Source organism: Mandrillus leucophaeus, unplaced genomic scaffold (genome assembly GCF_000951045.1).
Source record: "Mandrillus leucophaeus isolate KB7577 unplaced genomic scaffold, Mleu.le_1.0 Scaffold59, whole genome shotgun sequence".
NCBI classification, from domain to species: Eukaryota; Metazoa; Chordata; class Mammalia; order Primates; family Cercopithecidae; genus Mandrillus; species Mandrillus leucophaeus.
Window position 1 is genome coordinate 2,475,838 of NW_012106363.1, and position 22,474 is coordinate 2,498,311.

The 22,474-nt window shown below is 39.1% G+C and overlaps 1 protein-coding gene across 1 annotated transcript in view; it reads left to right on the forward strand.

Annotated features, from left to right (window-relative positions):
* Positions 1–22,474, forward strand: part of MBTD1 (mbt domain containing 1) — a 94,806-nt gene that overhangs the window by 47,847 nt on the left and 24,485 nt on the right. The window contains exons 2-8 of the mRNA XM_011999223.1: positions 616–817; positions 4,951–5,084; positions 6,373–6,487; positions 8,054–8,136; positions 18,403–18,520; positions 21,515–21,649; positions 22,231–22,319. Of these exons, the coding sequence (XP_011854613.1) occupies positions 616–817; positions 4,951–5,084; positions 6,373–6,487; positions 8,054–8,136; positions 18,403–18,520; positions 21,515–21,649; positions 22,231–22,319 (876 nt within the window). The remainder of the gene's footprint in view (positions 1–615; positions 818–4,950; positions 5,085–6,372; positions 6,488–8,053; positions 8,137–18,402; positions 18,521–21,514; positions 21,650–22,230; positions 22,320–22,474) is intronic.

Sequence of the window (22,474 nt, forward strand, 5' to 3'; positions counted from 1 at the left end):
GCCTGGGCAACATAGAGAGACCCAGTCAAAAAAAAAAAAAAAAAAAGTGCTGGGATTATAGGCATGAGCCACCATGCTCATCCCATAATTAAAAAGAAAAAAGAAATCTGGGCAAGGCACAGTGGCTCACATCTATCATCCCAGTGCTTTGGGATGCAGAGGCAGGACATCCTTTGCGGCAGGGGAGGGGGCTCACATCCATAATGCGAGCATTTAGGAGGCTGGGGTGGGCAGATTGCTTGAGACGAAGCATAAAAGACCAGCCTGGGCAACATGGCAAAACCCCATCTCTACAAAAAAAAACCACAAAAATGTTTCTGGCATCGTGGCACTTGCCTGTAGTCCTAGCTACTCAGGAGGCAAAGGTGGGAGGATCTTCTGAGTGCGGGAGGTTGAGGTTGCAGTGACCCAAGATTGTGCCAGTGCACTCCAGCCTGGGTGACAGAGTGAGACTCTGTCTCAAAACATTAAAAAAAAAAAAAAAAGAAGAAAATGGTTATTTCTCAGGGCTACGTTTTCATTTATCAAATCTCATTTACCAGAATTTGTGCTAGGGTCTTTTAGCGGGTGTATGTGAGTGCTGTGTCATGTGTCACTGGTTTCTCTACTTCAAAGACTGAACATTCTTCACGATCTGAAAGGAAAAGAAGAGATTCTTTCGGGATGTTTGACGGTTATGATAGCTGCAGTGAGGACACAAGCAGCAGCTCCAGCTCCGAAGAGAGTGAGGAAGAAGTCGCTCCTTTACCTTCTAATCTCCCGATTATCAAAAACAATGGCCAAGTCTACACATACCCAGATGGTAAATCTGGCATGGGTGAGTATTTATAACCTTCACCTGTTCTACAGCTTTATGTTTAAGGGTGTGTTTTTATTTGGTTTCTTCTGTCATTTCCCCTTCCTTAGAATTGTTAAGGGGCAGTTTGAAGAGCTGACATTTATAGTTCGAGATAAGATCACTGAGTTGGTGTTTAACTCTATTTTGCCTACCTCCCAGTAGAAAGCAAATAAAACAAAATAAAAAACGAAAGGCCAGTGAGAAACTTCATGTGGACATAAATTTAGTAGTTAGATAAGAAATGCCTCTGTAACTGTAAGTAAAAGTGCATAGGATCATAGGCTTATATAGTTGAAAGAGACATTCAAGGTTGGGCTCCCTCTTCTGTATTAATTTCTTATAATTTCTGTTTTAACATAACTGGTGATTGGGTATTCTCTGACACAGTAAGGAATTTCTTTCTACCTAAAGTCTGGCTTGAAAAAGAAAAAGGAAATGAAAAAGGAAGCAGTTTCATTTCTAAGTATCTCAAATTACTAGAATAGTCTCTTTATTGAACCAAAATTTCCTTCCTCCAACTTTTATCTTTTGGTCTTAGTTTCGCCTTTTTAACTTTGCTTCTGGGAGTCTGGAAAGTTTTGCTTTTTAAAGTTACACAGCATAATTCTAATCCTGGTTCTAATGACATCTCTTTTCTCCACAATGGAACCCTTCGTTCTAGTTTATCTCTAAGGCATACCAAGGAGCCATAGTTGCTTCAACCATTTCTCTCATGGTGTATCCCAGTGATTTAGTTCTTGGATATCCTGGTCGCTCTGTTCTGGGGATACTACCTCAGATTATGTGGTAGTAGGGTAACAAGTCATCCTGATTTGCCTGGAACTGTCCTGGTTGTACCATTGAAAGTCCCACATCCTGGAAATGTGGGAATGAAACAAATGGTCACCCTGTGTGAGGCCAGAAGATAGTTCAACCTTTATCTCCCCTTTTCAAGACACTGTTTCCATTCATGCCACCAAAATTGCTTTAGCTTTCTTGATAATGATAATGAACTTGTAAATAACTGATGTCCTTTGACCTTTACCACATAAACTAACCCAGTTTAAACCAGTCTTCTCACAATTAACTTTTTAAACCCACGATGTAGGACTTTGGATCTCTCAATATAACGTTTTTCTTACTAACTTTCAGTCTTAGAAATTTTTGTTGTTGTTGTTGTTGTGACAGTCTCACTCTGTTGCCCAAGCTGGAGTGCAGTGGTGCAATCTCGGCTCGCTGTAGCCTCCGCCTCCCGGGTTCAAGCAATTCTGCCTCAGCCTCCCAAGTAGCTGGGACTACAGGCTTGCGCCACCATGCCTGGCATATTTTCATATTTTTAGTAAAGATAGGGTTTCACCATATTGGCCAGGCTGGTCTCAAACTCCTGACTTTAAGCGATCTGCCTGCCTTGGCCTCTCAAAGTGCTGGGATTACAGGGGTGAGCCACTACATCCAAGCTTTTTTTTTTTTTTTTTTTTTGAGACAGTCTTGCTCTATTATCCAGGCTGGAATGCAGCAGCAAGATCTCGGCTCACTGCAATCTCTGCCTCCCGAGCTCAGGTGATCCTCTCACCTAACCCTCTCAAGTACTATAGACACATGCTACCACACCTGGCTAACTTTTGTATTTTTCAGAGACGGGCAATTTTCACCATATTGCCCAGGCTGGTCTCAAACTCCTGAACTCAAGTGATCCATCTGCCTCAGCCTCCCAAAGTGCTGGAATTACAAGTGTGAGCCCCTGCACCCTGCCCAGTCTTAGAAATTTTTGATTGCTAATTCTGTCATCTAATATTGAATGCTGTGTCATCTAATCTTCCAGTTTTACATCATTTACAGTTTTGATAATTCTGCCCTGTTGGTCCTATTCTAGTCTTTTGGTTAAAAAGTTGAATAGCATGGCCAGGTGCGGTGACTCATGCCTGTAATCCCAGCACTTTGGGAGGCCGAGGCAGGCAGATCATGAGGTCAGGAGATCAAGACCATCCTGGCTAACACGGTGAAGCCCCATCTCTACTAAAAATACCAAGAATTGGCCAGGCATGGTGGCATGTGCCTGTAGTCCCAGCTACTCAGAAGGCTGAGACAGGAGAATTGCTTGTACCTGGGAGGCGGAGCTTGCAGTGAGCTGAGATCGCACCACTGCACTTCAGCCTGGGTGACAGAGCAAGACTCCATCTCAAAAAAAAAAAAAAAAAAAAAAAACCCTACCTGGGTGTCTTCTACTCCAGCTGAAATTTCTCAGTCATGTTGTTGGAGCTACATGAGATTTTATCAAATGTGTTAGCTCCTGTTAGTGTCTATTCTTGCCGTGGTTTTATTATAACATACCAGCCTAGTAATCCTATCATAAAAGGAAATAGCGTTTGTTGAAGCTTTGTGTGTGCTAGCGTCTGTTTTAAATACCAGAGATAGCAGATGAACAACACAGAATAAGTTTCCTGTCCTGATGGAACTTGCATCCTACTTGTGAGAATTCTAGTTTGACATGTATAATTTCTGGCAAAGATTCGCTGTTTCCTTGGGATCACAACTTTTCTATCTAGGTGTTCAGAACGTTCTTTAACAATCTGTTCTAGAATTTTTCCAACAGAAAACCATTTAGTTTTTTCTCCCAGTAGATACCCTTTGTTCACCTGCAATCTTCTGGCACTTTTATCTTTTTTCCATGATTTCTTATAGATTTGTAAGTAAGTACAGTTGTCCCCTGGTATCCATGGGGGATTGGTTTCAAGACTTCCCTCAGATACCAAAATTCACAAATGCTCAAGTTCCGTATATAAAATGGTGTGGTATTTACATATAACTTAGACACATCCGTCCATATACTTTAAATCATGTCTAGATTACTTATAGCTAATACAGGGTAAATGCCATGCAAATAATTGTTAATACTATAGTGTTTAGAGAACAATAAGAAAAAAAACAGTCTGTATATGTTCAGTACAGGTGCAATTTTTTTTTCCTGAAATATTTTCAGTCCACTTTTAGTTGAATCCACAGATACAGAACCCATGGAAGCACAGAGCCAACTGTACCAGTTAAACTACAGGCCTTTCCAGTTTACCTGTTTGGGTGGAGGCTTTAACTCACTAAGGCAGTTATTTGCTATGTTACTTTTTGTTTATCTTTTTTAAACTTCAGTTCTTGTGAACCTTGTTCTAATTCTACATTTCAGATTATTGTCTATTATGCAATAGTAAGTAGCTAAGAGTTCTGCTGTCCCACTATCACTGGTTAATAATAGAGCACCTACGTCAAACTTGTTTTTTTGTTTTTTTGTTTTTTTGGTTTTTTTGACTCAGGATCTCCTTCTGTTGTCCAGGCTAGAGTGCAGTAGTGCGATCATAGCTCACTTTAACCCTGAACTCCTGGACTTAAGCAATCCTCCTGCCTCAGCCTCCTGAATAGCTGAGACTACAGGTGTGTGCTACCATGCCCGGCTCTTTTTTATTTTTATTTTTATTTTTTGAAGAGACTAGATCTTGCTCTCTTGCCCAGGCTGGTCCCATCCTCCTGGCCTTGAGCCAGTTATCCTGCCTCGGCCTCCCACAGTTCTGGAATTACCGGCATGAGTCACTGCACCTGGCCTCTACCTCAAACTTTGAACCCATTCCTTTTTTCTTGTCCCCCAAACATAACTTGAAGGAATCTTCATATAGCTCTTAGCATTTTTCCAAGTATTACCTCTTTTTAAGTTTCAACCTTTGCAGTATTTTAAAGGCCTCTGTTATACTTTGTTATTAATCTTCAATTGTGTGGCACTTTTCATCTTTCATGTGTAATCATTTCAAAAGCTGGAATTTGTTGTATATGAAAATGCCTGGTACATGGTAAGCACTAAGGAAATGTCGGTTGAATCCAGCATATCTGCCCTGTTTCTGTTGACCCTTTGCAAAGCCTTTCAGACCTCAAGCTACTATCAGACCTTCTAGAACCCATCACCATGGCACAATACCAGTGTTCTCTCTGACTTCTCTGTGCAGGCTTCTTTATCATTTGTATAGAAGATAGAAGAAATGTTCAAGGCAAATTTTTAAATTAAAACTTTCAGATGGCAGGATAAATTAAACTGTTAGATGAAGATTGCTTTTATTATATCATAATGCCAGTGTTTTTATTTTGTTAATTAGCTACCTGTGAGATGTGTGGGATGGTTGGCGTCCGAGATGCTTTTTACTCTAAAACAAAGCGTTTCTGTAGCGTTTCATGTTCAAGAAGTTACTCGTCAAACTCCAAGAAGGCAAGCATTTTGGCCAGACTTCAGGTAACGGTACAGAAACCTTCTTACTTATATCTGTTATTTCTATGGCTTTCACCATTTATCTGTCATTTGACTGTGATTCGCTGCACTTCACCTCTGCCCACTCAGTTACTGTTTTATACCCACATCTTGAGGAAACATGTGAGCCCCAAACTTTGTTCAGCCTATAAAATTGGAAAACTATTTTAAATGGATAAGACATACTATCCAAAATAAATGATTATTTGCATAAGTTAATTAAAATATCCTTTTTCCAAATAAGTATAAACACTTTTTTATATACAGAAATCGAAGACATTTTCCTGTTTCCCTTTGTTTCCTTTTGTGTTAACATCAAGGTAGAATCTTTCATCATTTGGGGGGAAATAATTTAATCTCTGGTTTTATTTTCTCATCTCCTTGCTTTGTACTTTTTAGTACAATCCATTTGATACCTTGACCAAATGTATTTGGTTAATCCAACTAACCTTTTTGACAACGCTCATGGTATGGAAAGAAAATCGTCTTGCTTTAACTGTACATCAGTGCCTACAAAATGACTGGAGACTTGACCGTTTGACTAAGTTCTTACTATTGTATCATGTAAACAACTTTTTAAAGGCATTAACTTAACTGATTTTTGCAGTATTTTTATTGGATGATCACAGTGTTCTCATTTAATTTATTATTGTGATCATTATATAGCACTGAAAGGGTTATTTAAATCCTCCAAATTAAGGAAATACATCACTTAGATGTATTTCTATATTTCAGATAGACAGTACCTAAAGATCCTGAGCAGTGGTCTGTACCCAAATGGATGGCAGTTTGTCACACTGTGAATTTGGCCCATGATCATTTTGTCATTGATCTTTTGCGTTAGCACTAAAGGTATAAACCTCAGTCACTTGCTCTTTGAACATTAAATTATCTTCTCTTACCATATAAATAGCAATGCTTGGCAACCTGCATGAGTAAATAACCACTGGTTCTATCTACTGTAAGAAGGAATCAAGTATCCACCACAGCCTATATTTTAACATCTTGTGGGATATAATTTTTTATTAACATATTAATTTGCGTATTGCTGTTGTAGTCTATGCCAGCTCTGCTACCCATATTAGATAACTACATTGTAGCAGAACTCCAGAAAAAAATTCTCATGTTAAAATTCTTGTATGTTTCCTCTGCTTTAATAATTTTCTAAACCCTCAATGTTTACTGAAGCAGAATGTGTAGTATGCAGTCCAGTTAAATTGTGGTGGTGGGGGGATGAAAAAGAATCCTATTTACTTAACTTTTCTTGTTTTAGGGTAAGCCTCCAACAAAGAAAGCAAAAGTTCTTCAGAAGCAACCTTTAGTTGCTAAGCTAGCCGCATATGCTCAGTATCAAGCTACCTTGCAAAATCAAGCAAAGACAAAAGCAGGTAATATTGGTGAATCTGACAGAGATGAAATATTTGATATTGATTCGTTTAGTTTTAATTAATTTTGTAATTAATTAAATTGTAATTTTGAATTCTGTTTAAGCTGTTTCTATGTCCTGTTTAGCACATTACGGCTCTAAGCTTCCTAATGGTTGTTTAGATTTCAGTAAATTACTCTAGAAGATTATAGTTGCATGCATAAGTTCAGGTGCTTTTGGCAATCTCCTTAATGTTTTTGTTTGGTTTATTATTTACTTTCCATGTACTGATTCTCTGAATTGCGAAGATATTAGGCAAAGAAATAGGACATTCAGCAGGCTTCAAAGGGATTGTGAGAAGAGGAGTAGTAAGAGGAAGAGATTAAGGAAAGGATCATTTCTAATAAGAGTTTTTTTTTGGTTTTTTTTTTTTTTTTTTTTTTTTTTTGGAGACAGAGTCTTGCTTTGTCACCCAGGCTAGAGTCCAGTGACGTGATCTCGGCTCAGTGTAACCTCTGCCTCATGGGTACAAACAGTTCTCATGTCTCAACCTCCCTAGTAGCTGAGACTACAGGTGCACGCAACCACACTCAGCTTATTTTTGTATTTTTAGTGAAGATGGGGTTTCACCATGTTGGCCAGGCTGGTCTAGAACTCCAGACCTCAAATGATCCACCCACCTCAGCCTGTCAAAGTGCTAGGAATACAGGTGTGAGCCACAGCGCCCAGCCAGAAGATTTTTAATAGAAGTAAATAGAAAGTGAGGCAGTAAGTGAGTAAATAGAAGGGCAATAAGTGAGTAATGAGGAGAGCAATAAGAGAGTAAATAGTGAGAAGGGCAACAAGTGAGTAAATAGAAGAGGCAATGAGTGAGTAAATAGAAGTAAATAGAAAGTGAGGTAATTAAAAGTGATATGGGGTAGGTATCTCACTGAGGTACATGGCAAGAACTGAATGGAAATAAAAACACAAAAGCAGCCACAGCAGTGTTTGTCATTCTGTACACTTCTCTCAACTTCTCTTTGCTCCCCTTAACTGAAGAGCTTGTACCTCACTTCCTCAGGAGCATGTGTCATGTATAGAACAGTTAAGAAACTCCTGGCCAGGCGTGGTGGCTCATACGTGTAATCCCAGCACGTTGGGAGGCCAAGGCAGGTGGATCAGGAGATCACGAGTTCAAGACCAGCCTGGCCAATATGGTGAAACCCCATCTCTACTAAAAATACAAAAATTAGCTGGGTGTGGTGGCACGCACCTGTAGTCCCAGATGTTCGGGAGGCTGAGGCAGGAGAATCACTTGAACCTGGGAATCAGAAGTTCCAGTGAACCGAGATTGCGCCACTGCTCTCCAGCCTGGGTGACAGAGGGAGACTCAGTCTCAAAAAAAAAAAAAGAAACTCCTGTTTGTTTGCAAATATGATATAAGCCAAAGCTCATGCTATTTAGAGAAGTTATTTGATCTTAAAGAAAACATTCTTTAAATGGGATAAATTAATTTTAATGTCCTTTCACACATTTTAACTGTGATAACCTTCTTATAAATAAAAGATGTGAGAATTGTAATATACGTAAATTTGTTTGATTTTAGCAGTCTCCATGGAAGGTTTCAGCTGGGGTAACTACATCAATAGCAATAGCTTTATAGCCGCGCCAGTTACCTGTTTTAAACATGTAAGTACAGAATTTCTCACCTTATTTTGAAGTACTTAGTCATTGTTTAAATCTGAAGGTACAATAACACCTAAGCATCTTATCCTTAGAAGGTGTTTGTTTTTATGCCTTGTAATTGAAATCCTTCTTTTATTATTATACTTAATAATAGTTAAAAAGAACTTATGTAAGTTTTGTAAGTACAAGTTTCCTATAAAGAAATTGCAGTTTGAAGTTATTTTAAACAGGGAGAAGTACTAGTCTTCTAAGTACTAATTTTCTTTTATAATATATTTGTTTTTTAAATTTTTTGGTAAAGATATGGTCTCGCTATGTTGCCCAGGCTGGTGTCAAACTCCTGGCATCAAGCAGTCCTCCCACCTTTGCCTCCCAAAATGCTGGGATTACAAGTATGAGCCACCACACCCAGCCTCATCAGATGTTCATATTAAGTTGAACTGCTACTTTGTCCGGGCACAGTGGCTCAACTGTATTCCTAGCAACTTGGAAGAATGAGGCAGGAGGATCACTTGAGGCCAGGAGTTCAAGACCATCCTGGGCTACATAGTGAGACTTCTTTTCAACAAAAAATAAAAGTAAGTGAAATTGCTAGTATTGTGTATCAAAAATATGCATATTGACAGTGTCATACGATTTGACCTAACGGAAACCATTCATTGTGTATGTTACTTAAATCTGCAGTTTGACCTGATAATTCAGAAGAGGAAGGATCTTTTTTCTAATTTTTTTATCTCCAAATGTTAAGTCACAAAACAAGGAACTATTAGTTACATAGTATTGTGAGCTGAAATATGTGCTGTGTATATATCGTGAGAAACCCTTTAAAAGGTTTTCTTTTCAGCAAGTGGATTGTTACAGAGCATTTAAAATAATTTAGAATTGTGTTTAAAATATATCTGATGGCAAGTTCTTTCCTTTTGATTTTTTCCTTTAGATTTGATTAATTCTCTCCAATACTTTTTTAACCTGACTACAACTTTAATTAATACTTAAAGATCCTTTCTGCTGCTATCCGTGTTTAAGAAGAAAAGAGAATTTAGAAAATACATGAACTTTGGTTTGCGCTTAACATTTTGTTAATTTAGGGCTTTAGGCCAGGCACGGTGGCTCCCAGAACTTTGGGAGGCCGAAGCGGGCGGATCAGCTGAGGTCAGCAGTTCAAGACCAGCCTGGCCAACGTGGCGAAACCCCGTTTCTACTAAAAATAAAAAAATTAGCCAGGGGTGATGGTGGGCGCCTGTAATCCCAGCTACTCGAGAGGCTGAGGCACGAGAATCACTTGAACCCAGGAGGCAGAGGTTGCAGTGAGCCAAGATTGCATCACTGCACTCCAGCCTGGGCAATAGAGCGAGACTCAGTCTAAAAAAAAAAAAGAAAAAAAAAATTAAGGCTTTATTTTTAGATAACAACATGTGAACAAAACTGAGCTTAGGTTCCTGTTGTAGAAATCTGAGTGAATTTTCACTCATTCATGGCCTTAGTAAAGGAGTTTGATCAAAGTCAAGTATATTAATTTGCTAATTCTCATTCTTGAAAATACAATATGAAGCCCTTAGTCAGTGACATTGCCTTAAATGGCATCTTATTTCTGTGTAAAGTAGGTGATTTATTTTGCTGTAATGTTGATAATAGTGTCATATTTGTGAGAAATATTCCGTACACAGCAATGGCAGTTTTAAAGAGAGATCTTTAAAAAGAAAATCTTTAACTCTCTTCTCTTGGTATATTACTTTCCTGAAGGTCAGAAAGTTCTTAGTTACAGTAACTCTTTCACCTCAGATTCCTGAAACATTTGTCCGTTGTCTCCTTCTGAATGGCCTTTCTCTTTGTATCTATTTTTGTGTTATAAACCATATAAAACTGTTTTCTGTAAGTAGTCAGGGTATTAAAAAGAATAGCATTTCAACCCCAGAAGCATATTTTATTTTCTGTCCAAATCTTTGAATTGTTCTACTATTATATTAAAGTTATTTATGAGAAAATCTCTGTGGTAGTAATGAACTTGATTGACTTTGTTCAACTCTGCCTTTTTTGAGATTGAAATGTTCTATCATAGGGGATCGAGCAGCTAACCTCACCACACAATTAATGATAAGAATGTGGAGCCTCTGCTTTCTCACTCAGAAGTGAGGCATCTGTTTCTCAATTATGTAGACCCAGTGCCTTCCTGTTCCATTTACCTCTGTTTACTGCCTTCTCCTTATCAAACAGGAAAAATGTGTCTTAGTAATTCCTCGGTATGTTTTTGTACAAAGAGCTTGCTCTCTTACCTTAACCGGCATATTCACTTGAAGCCATTTGGTTAAGGGGGCCATACCTCATGCTGCACTTGATTTTGTCCTTTAGAGTTGACTCCTGCTGGTTGTCCCCTCCGAGACAGTTTTCTGGGTCTCTAAGGAGAGTTACTAGCTTTGTCTTTAGAAAACCTATAGTCAGGAGCTAAGAGTACAAGATCCTGCCTTGTATCATCAAAGTCTTCTAAGACTTGACACTTGCTCTGAAACTGGTTTATTAGACAGGAAGGCCTCTTTGTTCCAGACTCTACACCTGCCTTCTCTTTGAATACTTGAGTACAAGTTGGGAGCTTTTCCTGCTCCTAGGGGATTATTTTTCAAGCACAGTTTACGAAAGAACACCCAGCAAGTAACATGTAACACGGAAGCGGAGCTGTCGTGATTGCATCAGGAATTGGGATGGGGGCGCTGTCAGAGCCCTGGCTTCTTTAACTTAACCCAACCTCTTCTAGAATAAGAATCCCAGATAAATACTTTCTATTTTCTAGCACTTAGATATTATTGTGATTAGTTCTAAAATCATAGAATTTCAAGAATATGATTCTTTCCATGGTCTGTCTATAAGCTTCTGAGAATGAACTTTCTACAGAGTAGATCATAGGACTATATCCTTTTTGATAATTCCTGTAACTATTCATAGTGTCTTATACTCAGTCACTCAATTACAACAGTATCGTACAATTTTTTTTTTTTATAATCAGCAATGGAAATCAAGTCCCAGTTGTCACTTAGTATATCTACTTAGGCTGGGCATAATGGCTTACACCTGTAATCCCAACACTTTGGGAGGCCAAGGTAGGAAGATGGCTTGAGGCCAGGAATTTGAGGCCAGCCTGGTCAACATAGCAAGACCCTGTCTCTACAAAAGTGTATGTGTGTGTATATGTGCATATATACATGTGTGTGTATGTGTATATATGTGTGTATGTGTGTATAATATACACACACATATATTTTAGTATAATATACTAAAAAACTGTATATTATGATTGGCTGATAATGTTTTCTATTGTATCTAGGGGTTAGTTTTTCAGACCTTTTATTTAAGCATCATAATTGCCCTTTTTTGTTGTTGTTTTGTTTTGCTTGCCATATATTGGGTAAGAAGTCCCCTTTTCTCTAACAAAAATCTTAGACCTCAGAACAGGATAGTAGGAAACTGCATTGATTGTTCTGGCAGAGATGGGGTGTTGCTACCAGAGCCTTGGCTCCTGACATTTGAGCACCCCATCCTTGACAGTTCCTGAGGCTGGAAACCACTAAATTGGGTAATATCACTTTTAATTAATGCTAAATCATATGGTCACAAAGCTAGAAGGCATCTTTAAAATCATTTGGTTCAGCTAGTCCATGTCTTATAAATGAAGAATTCTTGCTACTTTTTTGAGTAGCTGGACTATAATTTTCAGCTTTGGGCTTTAACCCATTTTTCATAATGCAAGTCTTTTTTTTTTAAATGTGCGTTTTATTTAAGCCCCTAAGAGCAGTATCCATATCTATCCTAATGGTGGAAAAATCTCCAAAATAATAATGCCAGTTAGGTGCAATGTATAGATCAAAGAAATTAACAGATTATTTTCTATTAGTAATTTAACTTTAACCCAGCAGAGCCTTCAATTGATGTATGTGTATTCAGAACATTTGACTTTAAAGCACTGTAGCCAAGAGCAATGGCTCACACCTGTAATCCCAGCACTTTGGGAGGCCAAGGCAGGAGGATCAGTTGAGCCCTGGAGTTTGAGACCAGTATGGGTAACATAGTGAGACCTCATTTCTACAAAAAAAATTAGCTGGGCATGGTGGCACATGCCTGTAGTCCCAGCTACTCAGGAGGCTGAGGGGAGGGATTGCTTGAGCCCAGAAGGTCAGGGCTGCAGTTAGCCATGATCGTACCACTGCACTCCAGCCTAGGTGACAGAATGAGACACTGTCTCAAAAAATAAATAAAAATAAAGCACTCTTCAGGCCGGGCGCAGTGGCTCACGCCTGTAATCCTAGCACTTTGGAAGGCCGAGGCAGGTGGATCATGAGGTCAGTAGTTTGAGACCAGCCTGACCAACATGGTGAAACCCCGTCTCTACTAAAAATAGAAAAAAAAATTAGCTGGGCGTGGTGGCGGGCGCCACCGTGCAACTTGGGAGGCTGAGGCAGGAGAATTACTTGAAACCGGAGGGCGGAGGTTGCCGTGAACTGAGCTTGCGCCACTGCACTCTAGCCTGGGCAATAAGAGCAAAACTCCGTATCAAAATAAATAAATAAAGCACTCTTCATTATTTTTTAATTACTTAAAGACTTTAAATTGAAGCACTTCTATTTCCCATTATTTGCCATGTGAAATCAAGTAAAACTTTTTTTTCCCCTAGGTATTATAGCACGGGCCAAAATGTATAAATGAACATAAAGTCGTCTTTTTTCAGTTATATATTTACAGACTTCAGATTTCTTCTGTTTGGTACCTAAACTAATAATCTCATATCTTACTGATGCTGTCTTTACTTAGATCAGAAATGTTGAAATCATCCCATTTTCTCTCTCATACAGTTGTAGTTTGTACCAAAAAAAAAAAGTCCTTTGTACACATATATGCAGAAGCTTTTCAGCTGAGTTTATCATACTTTCTCTTTTCTTTTTTTTTTTTTTTTTTTGAGACAGAGTCTCGCTGTTTCACCCAGGCTGGAGTGCAATGGTGTGATCTCGGCTCACTGAAAACTCTGCTTCCCGAGTTCAATCGATTCTCCAGCCTCAGCCTCCTGAGTAGCTGGGATTACAGGCCCGTGCCACCACACTCGGCTAATTTTTGTATTTTTAATAGAGAAGAGGTTTCACCATGTTGGTCAGGGTGGTCTCGAACTCCTGACCTCGTGATCTGCCCTCCTCGGCCTCCCAAAGTGCTGGGATTACAGGTGTGAGCCACTGTGCCTGGCCACATACTTTTTCATTCTGCCTCCACAGATATCCTCTTGTTACTTACGTGACATATTCTAATCCTCTTTCTTGTGCCTGACCTGTATGTATGTCAGCTTTTTTAAAGGGATAAAGTTACCATGTTTTTTTGTGGTGTGTATCATGTATACTTTCAGGTTTTAAGGAAAGAAAAATAAAAGCCCTTTTGTGTATGTACAGTAGCAATAGTTTAGAATAAAACTCATTATCTATTTCTCAGGTATGTGCTTGTTAGTAAAATCTTTTTCAAGTGAACTCATTTTTTTTTCCCTAGTCGTGACCCCACACACAGGACTCTATTAAAGGTTGGAAAAAAGTCGTATTACTTCATCTCCATTTTAACTAAAGTTAAAATCTTCAAGGTAGCATCCTAGATTGCAGAATTTTCCTTCTAATGGAAATAAAACTTTAAATTAGTTTCTGGTACTTATTAGTGCTCCATCTCAGTTAGCTAGTCTGAGTGTTGCCATGAAATAAATTCTCCACAGGAAAGCAGTGAAATAAACATTACCTGTCTTGTCTTTTTTTTTTTTTTTTTTTTTTTTAACAGTCACATTCCTTCGCCCAGGCACGATTACAGTTCACTGCAGCCTCGACTTCTTGGGCTCACGTGACTCTCCCACCTCAGCCTCCCAAGTAGCTGGGACTACAGGCACACACCACCATGCCCAGCTAATTTTTTGTATTAATTTTTTTCTATTTTTGGTAAAGATGGGATTTCACCATGTTGCCCAGGCTAGTTGCGAACTACTGGGTACAAGCAATCCTCCCACCTTGGCCTCCCAAAGTACTGGAATTACAGGCATGAGCCATCACACCTGGCCCTGTCTTTCCGTATGTTTTAAAGAAAGCCTAACTTAAAATTTTTTTTTTTCTTTTTTTTCTTTTTTTTTTTCTGAGATGTAATATTGCTCTATCATCCCCCAGGCAGGAGTGCAGTGGCGCCATCTTGGCTCACTGCAAACTCCGCCTCCTGGGTTCAAGCGATTCTCATGCTTCAGCCTCCTGACTAGCTGGGACTACAGGTGCGTGCCACCACACCCAGCTAATTTTTGTATTTTGGGTAGAGACAGGGTTTCACCTTGTTAGTCAGGCTGGTCTTGAACTCCTGGCCTCAAGTGATCTGCCCACCTTGGCCTCCCAAAGTGCTTGGCATGAGCCACCACACTGTGCCAATTCTTTAGTGATACTGGTTTAATATGGTTTTTTCCAAAAAAATTATGGACTGTTTTATGCGTTTTGTTGTTGTTGTTGTTGTTTTGAGATGGAGTCTTGCTCTGTTGCCCAGGCTGGAGTGCAATAGCACGATCTTGACTCACTGCAGCCTCCGCCTCCTGGGTTCAAGTGATTCTCCTGCCTTAGCCTCCCAAGTAACTAGAACTACAGGCATGTGCCACCATGCCCAGCTAATTTTTGGATTTTTAATAGAGACAGGGTTTCTCCATGTTGGCCAGGCTGCTCTTGAACTTCTAACCTCAGGTTATCCACCTGCCTCGGCCTCCCAAAGTGCTGAGATTACAGGCCTGAGCCACCACACCCGGCCGCCTTTCAAATTAGTAACCAGTGCTTCCTGTCTTTTTACATATGCATAGCATTATTTCAGCCTTAATCTTACTTCCACCCCAGGCATCCCATTTTCCTTTTTGTCCTCTCCTTGGACTCATCTACCTGCTACCACCACCCCAAAAGATAGATTCTGGTATCAAAAGGTGAGTGGAGGACAGGCACAGTGGCTCATACCTGTAATCCCAGCACTTTGGGAGGCTGAGGCAGGCAGATCATCTGAGGTCACCAGTTAAGAGACCAGCCTGGCCAACATGACAAAACTAAAAATACAAAAATTAGCCAGGCTTGGTGGCACCGGCCTGTAATCCCAGCTACTCGGGAGGCTGAGGCAAGAGAATGGCTTGAACCCAGGGGGCAGAGGTTGCAGTGAGCCGAGATTGCACCATTTCACTCCAGCCTGGGCGACGGAGTGAGACTCTGTCTCAACAAAAAAAAAAAAAAAAGGGTGAGTGGACTTTATGGAGAAGACAGGAACAGTTTTGGTTTTTTTTCTTTTTCTGCTTTCTACCAGAAAATTCTAGTAAGTAGTACTTAGGAACTCTCATTTCTTTCTACTTAAATTTCTGTAATGTTTTCTCCCCTTTTTGGCCAAATAATATTTCATCATTCTCTGCTATATGTACTTTGCCTGTTAGTCTGAAGACATTTTAATGATGGCTTTTTGTACATTTGCCATCTGATTGGGATAAATTATTCCTTCTTGGTTACCTATATGCGACCTCAGGTCTTGTCTCTGCCCACTTACAGATTAATATTAAAGATTGTATGGTTATCTTTGGTTGGCAGCTCTGCAGAGGGAAGTCTCTATGTCTGCCATAAATCATCGTGTGTGCAGTGCATCAGCCCCCTGAGAGTCTGAATACTAGCCAGCTGAGCTGTTGGACCATCTGGGAATGATCTTGAAGTCCAGCAAATAAGACTTCCCACCCAGTTATTTTCTTACAGTCATGTGGAGGTTGTCATACATTTGTGTTGGGGACCCCTCAGCATTTGGATTTGGCCATGTCCTGCAGGACCTGATGACAGCTTACCTTGCAGGGAAGGAGAGTCGCTCCCAGATAGCCCTCACGAGTGGCCCTGGAGCAGGAAGTGGTGGAGCAGATCTTCCTTGTTTGGGAGGAGCCTGAGGTGGACCTCGCGTCCTGAGTCTGGAAGGTAAATTTGTTGTTACCTGTAAATTATGGTTCTGCTAGTTCATGCTATGCCAATCCAGACTTTCAGAGGTATCCCTCCTGCCAGCAAGCGAAGACAGATGACTTGGACGAAGATGGCTGTCAGGCCCTGGGTCATTTAGTCTTCCACACTTAAGAATATTCATTTTAAACTAAAGGGCAGACATATCTATGAAATTACCATATTATTTCAACACATTGAGCACATACTATGCTATGACTGTGGTGCTCTTTCTTGTTGATGTTTTTGTTTCTTCATTTTTTTTTCTTAGAATGAACCATATGGATTGGTTTAAGAGGGCCTAGCAGAACCACAACCTTACAGGCAAGAACAAATGTCACTTTCTGCTACTTTCTCCTATACCAATCCAGACTGTAGGGACCAAAAGTATCCTCCACCAAAGTGAACATAATTTTTTAAGCAAGCATATTGACATTTTGTTTTCTTTAATAAAATAGTATTAAAAGTTTTCTCCCAACAAATGTTAAGGCTTTAAAAAAATAAAAGTCAATATGACAGATTGTCACATTTAGCTCAAAAGGGAATACTGTATGCCAAACTCACCAGTGACCCCCAGCTCATTAGCATAAGCACGCCTCTTTCTTCTCAGTGAAAAATAAACCCAATTCACAAATTTGGTAACCAGACAAAGAGGGATGGATGCTGCACTGCATTCATTTAACTGCATCTCTCTGCTCTAATTGGTACATCCTCACAAAAATGAATACATGATCTTTGTGTTAATATATGTTAGCTTAGTTTATGTTACCTGTCTTCCTTCTAGTTTCTCCTTTTTTGATCATATCTGCTGGCAATAGGGATGGCCCTACAGTCTAGAATGATATAGGGGAAAGATAGCAGAACCTGAAGAGTCCAGTCTTTCAGTTTAAAAAAGAAGAGGTAGTCACAATGAATATATTATTTTTTGCACAAGTCGAGGCGATAATTATATGTACCCTTCCAGAACCGCAAATAGTTGAGCTAGTCCATGTCTGCCAGTTACTGAGGTATACTCATTGCTTACTATTTAAACCGTTAGCCATTAATTGATTCTCTTTGGTTTCTAGACTTATCCAACTTCGGTATTTGACATTCTCTTCCTCTCCTTCAGAAATTCCAGAAACTACTGAGAGAGTAGGGGTTGAATGTTGTTTTAGGCTAATCCTCCTGTTGGGTGAGCATCCACCAAAGTAGGAGGGGCCTTGCATGGAGGACATTTGCCTAATGTTCAAATTGGCTACTTCATGTAACTCCTGGATATCTTTGCTCATCTTTGAGCTTTGAGGCTATTTTGGTTTTTCCTGATTTGTTCATACTATCAAGTCTTTTACAACCTCACATAATCCTTTTCTTTGTGATCAAGGTTCTAAATTTAATGAGAAGCTGATTATCCAGAGCAACACAAACTGTAGTATTATCAGCATTTATATTCTTAAATGTGCTTATTTGATTTAATTTACCATTGCATAAGTTCCAAGTAATTGTGAATTACCTTGAATTTTAAAGATTAAAATACAATGGAAACTGTACTTCGGGAACATCTGTTAGATTTTGGAAAATCCCTTCATGGTGCTCATTTAATTGATTTTCCGAGTCCCCATCTTAACCATTTGCTGTGGGAGGCTAGTGATTACCAGTTCTCACATTGGAAGTTTTCTCTTTATAGTAATTTCTACATGAGAAATTTTGAAATAATTGAAATAGTTTACCATGGTACTCGTCTCCAAAACTCTTCAACTGCACCTTCTTAATAACTTTATTCAATGCTTTTCCCTCATGTCCATCTTTGTGGACTCAATTTATATTCTGTGAATTTAACTTCAATTGAAAATTTTCGTTTCTCTTATTCATGTTGTTGGAAACCACATTGCTGATTGGAATTGTTTTTCTTTCTGCTCTTTGGCCAGATCTTTTTAAATTAGAAATTAGGATAAAGTATATTCATTCAGTACATATTAAAAATAATAAATTTCTTAAAACAATTTAATCCTATTAAATCTGCTATTGAGTTTGTAATTCCACTCTTAGAAAAATTGCTGCTTAAATCTTATATTAGGACAGTATCAAATTTTGAAGTCAGCATGAATCTAGTCTAACATATGTGAATTCTCTCTTCATCTTGTTTGTCACTGAAACTGACTTTTTCCAGATAGAATTCTATGAAACAAACGGAATTAAAATGGCATTTTTAGTTTAATATTCCTATTATTGATGGTAATGCTTAATTTTCATTGATATGTTTTAGGCTTTATGTTAATAAGACAATAATTTAATGATTTTTATATGACAGGCACCTATGGGGACCTGCTGGGGTGATATCTCAGAAAATGTGAGAGTAGAAGTTCCCAATACAGACTGCAGCCTACCTACCAAAGTCTTCTGGATTGCTGGAATTGTAAAATTAGCAGGTGAAAAGCATGAATAATAATTTAGAAGAAAATGCAGTGATCCTTGTAACCCTTTGTAAAAAAGCATGTTTATAAATTTTGCAAGTATTGCCAAATAAAAAATATGTTATGATAGAGGGCAGAGATTGGCAGATTGTTTTCCGTGAAAAAGCCAAACAAATATTTTCAACTTTGCAGGCCGTATGATCTCTATCACAGCTATTCGTCTCTATCATTATAGCATGAAAGCACCCTTAGCAATACATAAAAAAATGGACATGATTGCGTTCCAGCAGAAATTTGAATTTCATGTAATCGTTATGTATCATGAAATATCCTTTTTTTCTCTTCAACCATTAAAAATGTAAAAGTCATTCTTAGATCACAGTCATAAAAATAATCCAGCAATAGACCAGATATATAGGCCATAATGTATATGTCACTTTGAAAAGTAACAGAGGTTGAGATACTAAAAAATTGATAAGAGCTGGCCACAGTGGCTCACGCCTATAATCCCAGCCCTTAGGGAGGCAGAGGCAGGAGGATAACTTGAGCCTAAGAGTTCAAGACCCACCTGGGCAATATAGTGAGACCCATTCTCCATTTAAAAAAAAAAAAAAAGTGATAAGAACCTTAATACCAAATTTATACAATTGTTGATAATTTTATGCATCTTGAGTTCTTCCTTTCTCTTTATTCCCACTGCCTCCACCATACCAAGCCCTTTACTGCTCATGAAATAAACATGTTAGGAATCTACTGTGCTAGACAATGTGGACAAAGGATGATATCCAGAAGTATAAGGCTTGTATTTTTTCCAGCATGTTCACATCTGCCAAATGTTGACTACTACCAGGCATTAATATGACAAGGTACTCAGTGAGCAGTGTAGTCGGGCAGTGTAGAGGAGAGGCAGGCAGCCACTCATAAGAAAAGTTATCTTTTACTACTGTGACAGATTTCTAACTCCTGCTACTCTCTAGTTTTATTTCCGGCATTCTCCTCAAAACACTGCAGACTGCTCTACTGTGTACTGCTAATTGACTTAATTTACCTAAAAATTATTTTAAATTTATTTTTATGTTCAAGCATCTTTTATGGCCTCTTTGTACTTAAAGGATCAAGATGGCCAGCGTTTATGGCATTCATGGCTATTGATGAGTTGCTCCATATACCACATGCCAGATGTGTTATAGTTCTCCAGCATAAATGATCTGTTGTGATGAGGCCAATCTCCCTCCCTCCTTTATACAAGCATGTTTTTGTCACCTCTGTGCCTTGGGTTACTCTTGCAAGAGTGTCCCAACTCTGTACTTAACTGTACTACTACCCAGGTCAATTCCCCATCTTTTTCTTGAAACATTTTCCCAGCTGTATAAACATTCGCTAAATGCTTGTATTAATCTCTACACTGTAATTTAAAACAACAGCATATTATTTTTGCCCTGGGTGTTTAAGTTAGTTATATTTAAATAGCTCTTAAAATCAGCGCATTTACTATCCAAAAATTACTTCTTCCTTCCATCTCCGATTTTACATTTTTCTTTTATCTAACTGCATCATATATCTTCTTTAAGCCACTTTAATGCCATTGTAGAAGTGAGCCTAATGTTAACCAGAAGCTAGAGTCAGCAATAATTAGCAAACTCATAAATTGTTCTAAGAAATTATTGAATTTTAAAACTGAACATTTAATGCTATAAATTTTCACAGACATGAAAATGCTGACTGAACTTGTCTCCTAGCCTGAAATACACATATATTGGCGTTTTTCTGTTTCATTAAAGACCTTAAATTAAATCTTAATCTTTTGTCAACATAAAGTTTATAAAATTATAAATAGGATATATTACATATTTTTTGTACTTTCCAAGAATAAGGCTTCCTATTTGCCTAGGACATACAGTTTTTAACTCATTTTACATAATTTTCTTTGTGTTTATTGAACTTTTTACCTGGCATATTCAAATCTTATTTCTAAATACATACAACAGAAAAATTTAGATTCTTAAAGTAGCTACATTCAAATTACCCAGGAGTAATTGGCCACCTGAGCAGCTGGATAAAGCAGTTTCTTTGAAATGTACTTCAAGGCCAGGCGCGGTGGCTCAAGCCTGTAATCCCAGCACTTTGGGAGGCCAAGGCGGGCAGATCACCTGAGGTCGGGAGTTCGAGACTAGCCTGGCCAACATGGTGAAACCCCATCTCTACAAAATACAAAAATTAGCTGGGCGTGGTGGCACACGGCCTGTAATCCCAGCTACTTGGGAGGCTGAGGCAAGTGAATCACTTGAACCTGGGAGGCAGAGGTTGCAGTGAGCCAAGATCACACCACTGCACTCCAGCCTGGGTGACAGAGAAAGACCCTGTCTTCATAAAAAAGGCCGGGCGCGGTGGCTCAAGCCTGTAATCCCAGCACTTTGGGAGGCCAAGGCGGGCAGATCACCTGAGGTCGGGAGTTCGAGACTAGCCTGGCCAACATGGTGAAACCCCATCTCTACTAAAAATAAAAAAATTAGCCAGGTGTGGTAACGCATGCCTATAATCCCAGCTACTACTCAGGAGGCTGAGGTAGGAGAATCACTTGAACCCAGGAAGCCAAGGTTGTAATAAGGCAAGATTGCGCCACTGCACTCCAGCCTAGGCAACGGAGCAAGACTCCATCTCAGAAAAGAAAAGAAAAAGAAATTATGGGTACAATTGAAATACATGTAAGGAGGCCATGCTCTGAAAACAGTTGAACTGTTTGCACTGAACAAATGATTCTCAATGTTTGGTCCGTAGACCAGCAGCAACAGCATCACCTGAGGACTTGTTAAAAAGGCATATTCTCAGTTCTACCCAATATCTACAAAATCAGAATCTCTGGAGGGGGACCCAGCCATCTGTCTGTTAACAAACCCTGCAGGTGATTCTGTTGCAGATAGACACTAGTTTGACAACTGCTGTCAGATGCTGTATTGTTTTATTTAATTTTATTTTCTTACTATGTAGTGATTTATTTCTGGGTTTCAGGTTACAATGCCCTTTTAAGATATGAAGGATTTGAAAATGACTCTGGTCTGGACTTCTGGTGCAATATATGTGGTTCTGATATCCATCCAGTTGGTTGGTGTGCAGCCAGCGGAAAACCTCTTGTTCCTCCTAGAAGTAAGTAGCTTATTTACCCTTACCGTACTTTTTTATATGTGTACTTTAATGCTGTTTTACACATAGCAATGTTAAAGTATTATGGAAATTAAAGGCCAGGTATGGTCGCTCACACCTGCTTGTAAATCCCAGCACTTTGGGAGGCCGAGGCAGTTGGATCACTTGAGGTCAGGTGTTTGAGACCAGCCTGACCAACATGGCGAAACCCCATCTCGACTAAAAATATAAAAATTAGCTGGGCATGGTGGTGTGTGCCTGTACTCAGGAGGCTGAGGCAGAAGAATCCTTGAACTGGGGAGATGGAGGTTGCAGTGAGCCAAGATCGCACCACTGCACTCCAGCCTGGGTGACAGAGCGAGACTCCATCTCAAAAAAAAAAAAAAAAAGAAAAGAAATTAAAGTAATTTTTTGGTGTCAAGCAGCTTTTTGCTGGCAAGGCATATACTTGCTTTCTCTATATTTGTTACCTTTCAGAATGTTAATAGTCTGATTTTGCAAGGAAATTTGTTACTTTTTTAACAAATAATTTATGAAGCAGTTCTTTTTTGCCAAAGTATGACTGGTTATTTCTTCTGTTTTAGCTATTCAGCATAAATATACAAACTGGAAAGCTTTTCTAGTGAAACGACTTACTGGTGCCAAAACACTTCCTCCTGATTTCTCACAAAAGGTAAAAACAGGATCTTATAAAGACTGAAGAGGCCGGGCGCGGTGGCTTAAGCCTGTAATCCCAGCACTTTGGGAGGCCAAAACGGGTGGATCACGAGGTCAGGAGATTGAGACCATCCTGGCTAACACGGTGAAACCCCGTCTCTACTAAAAAAT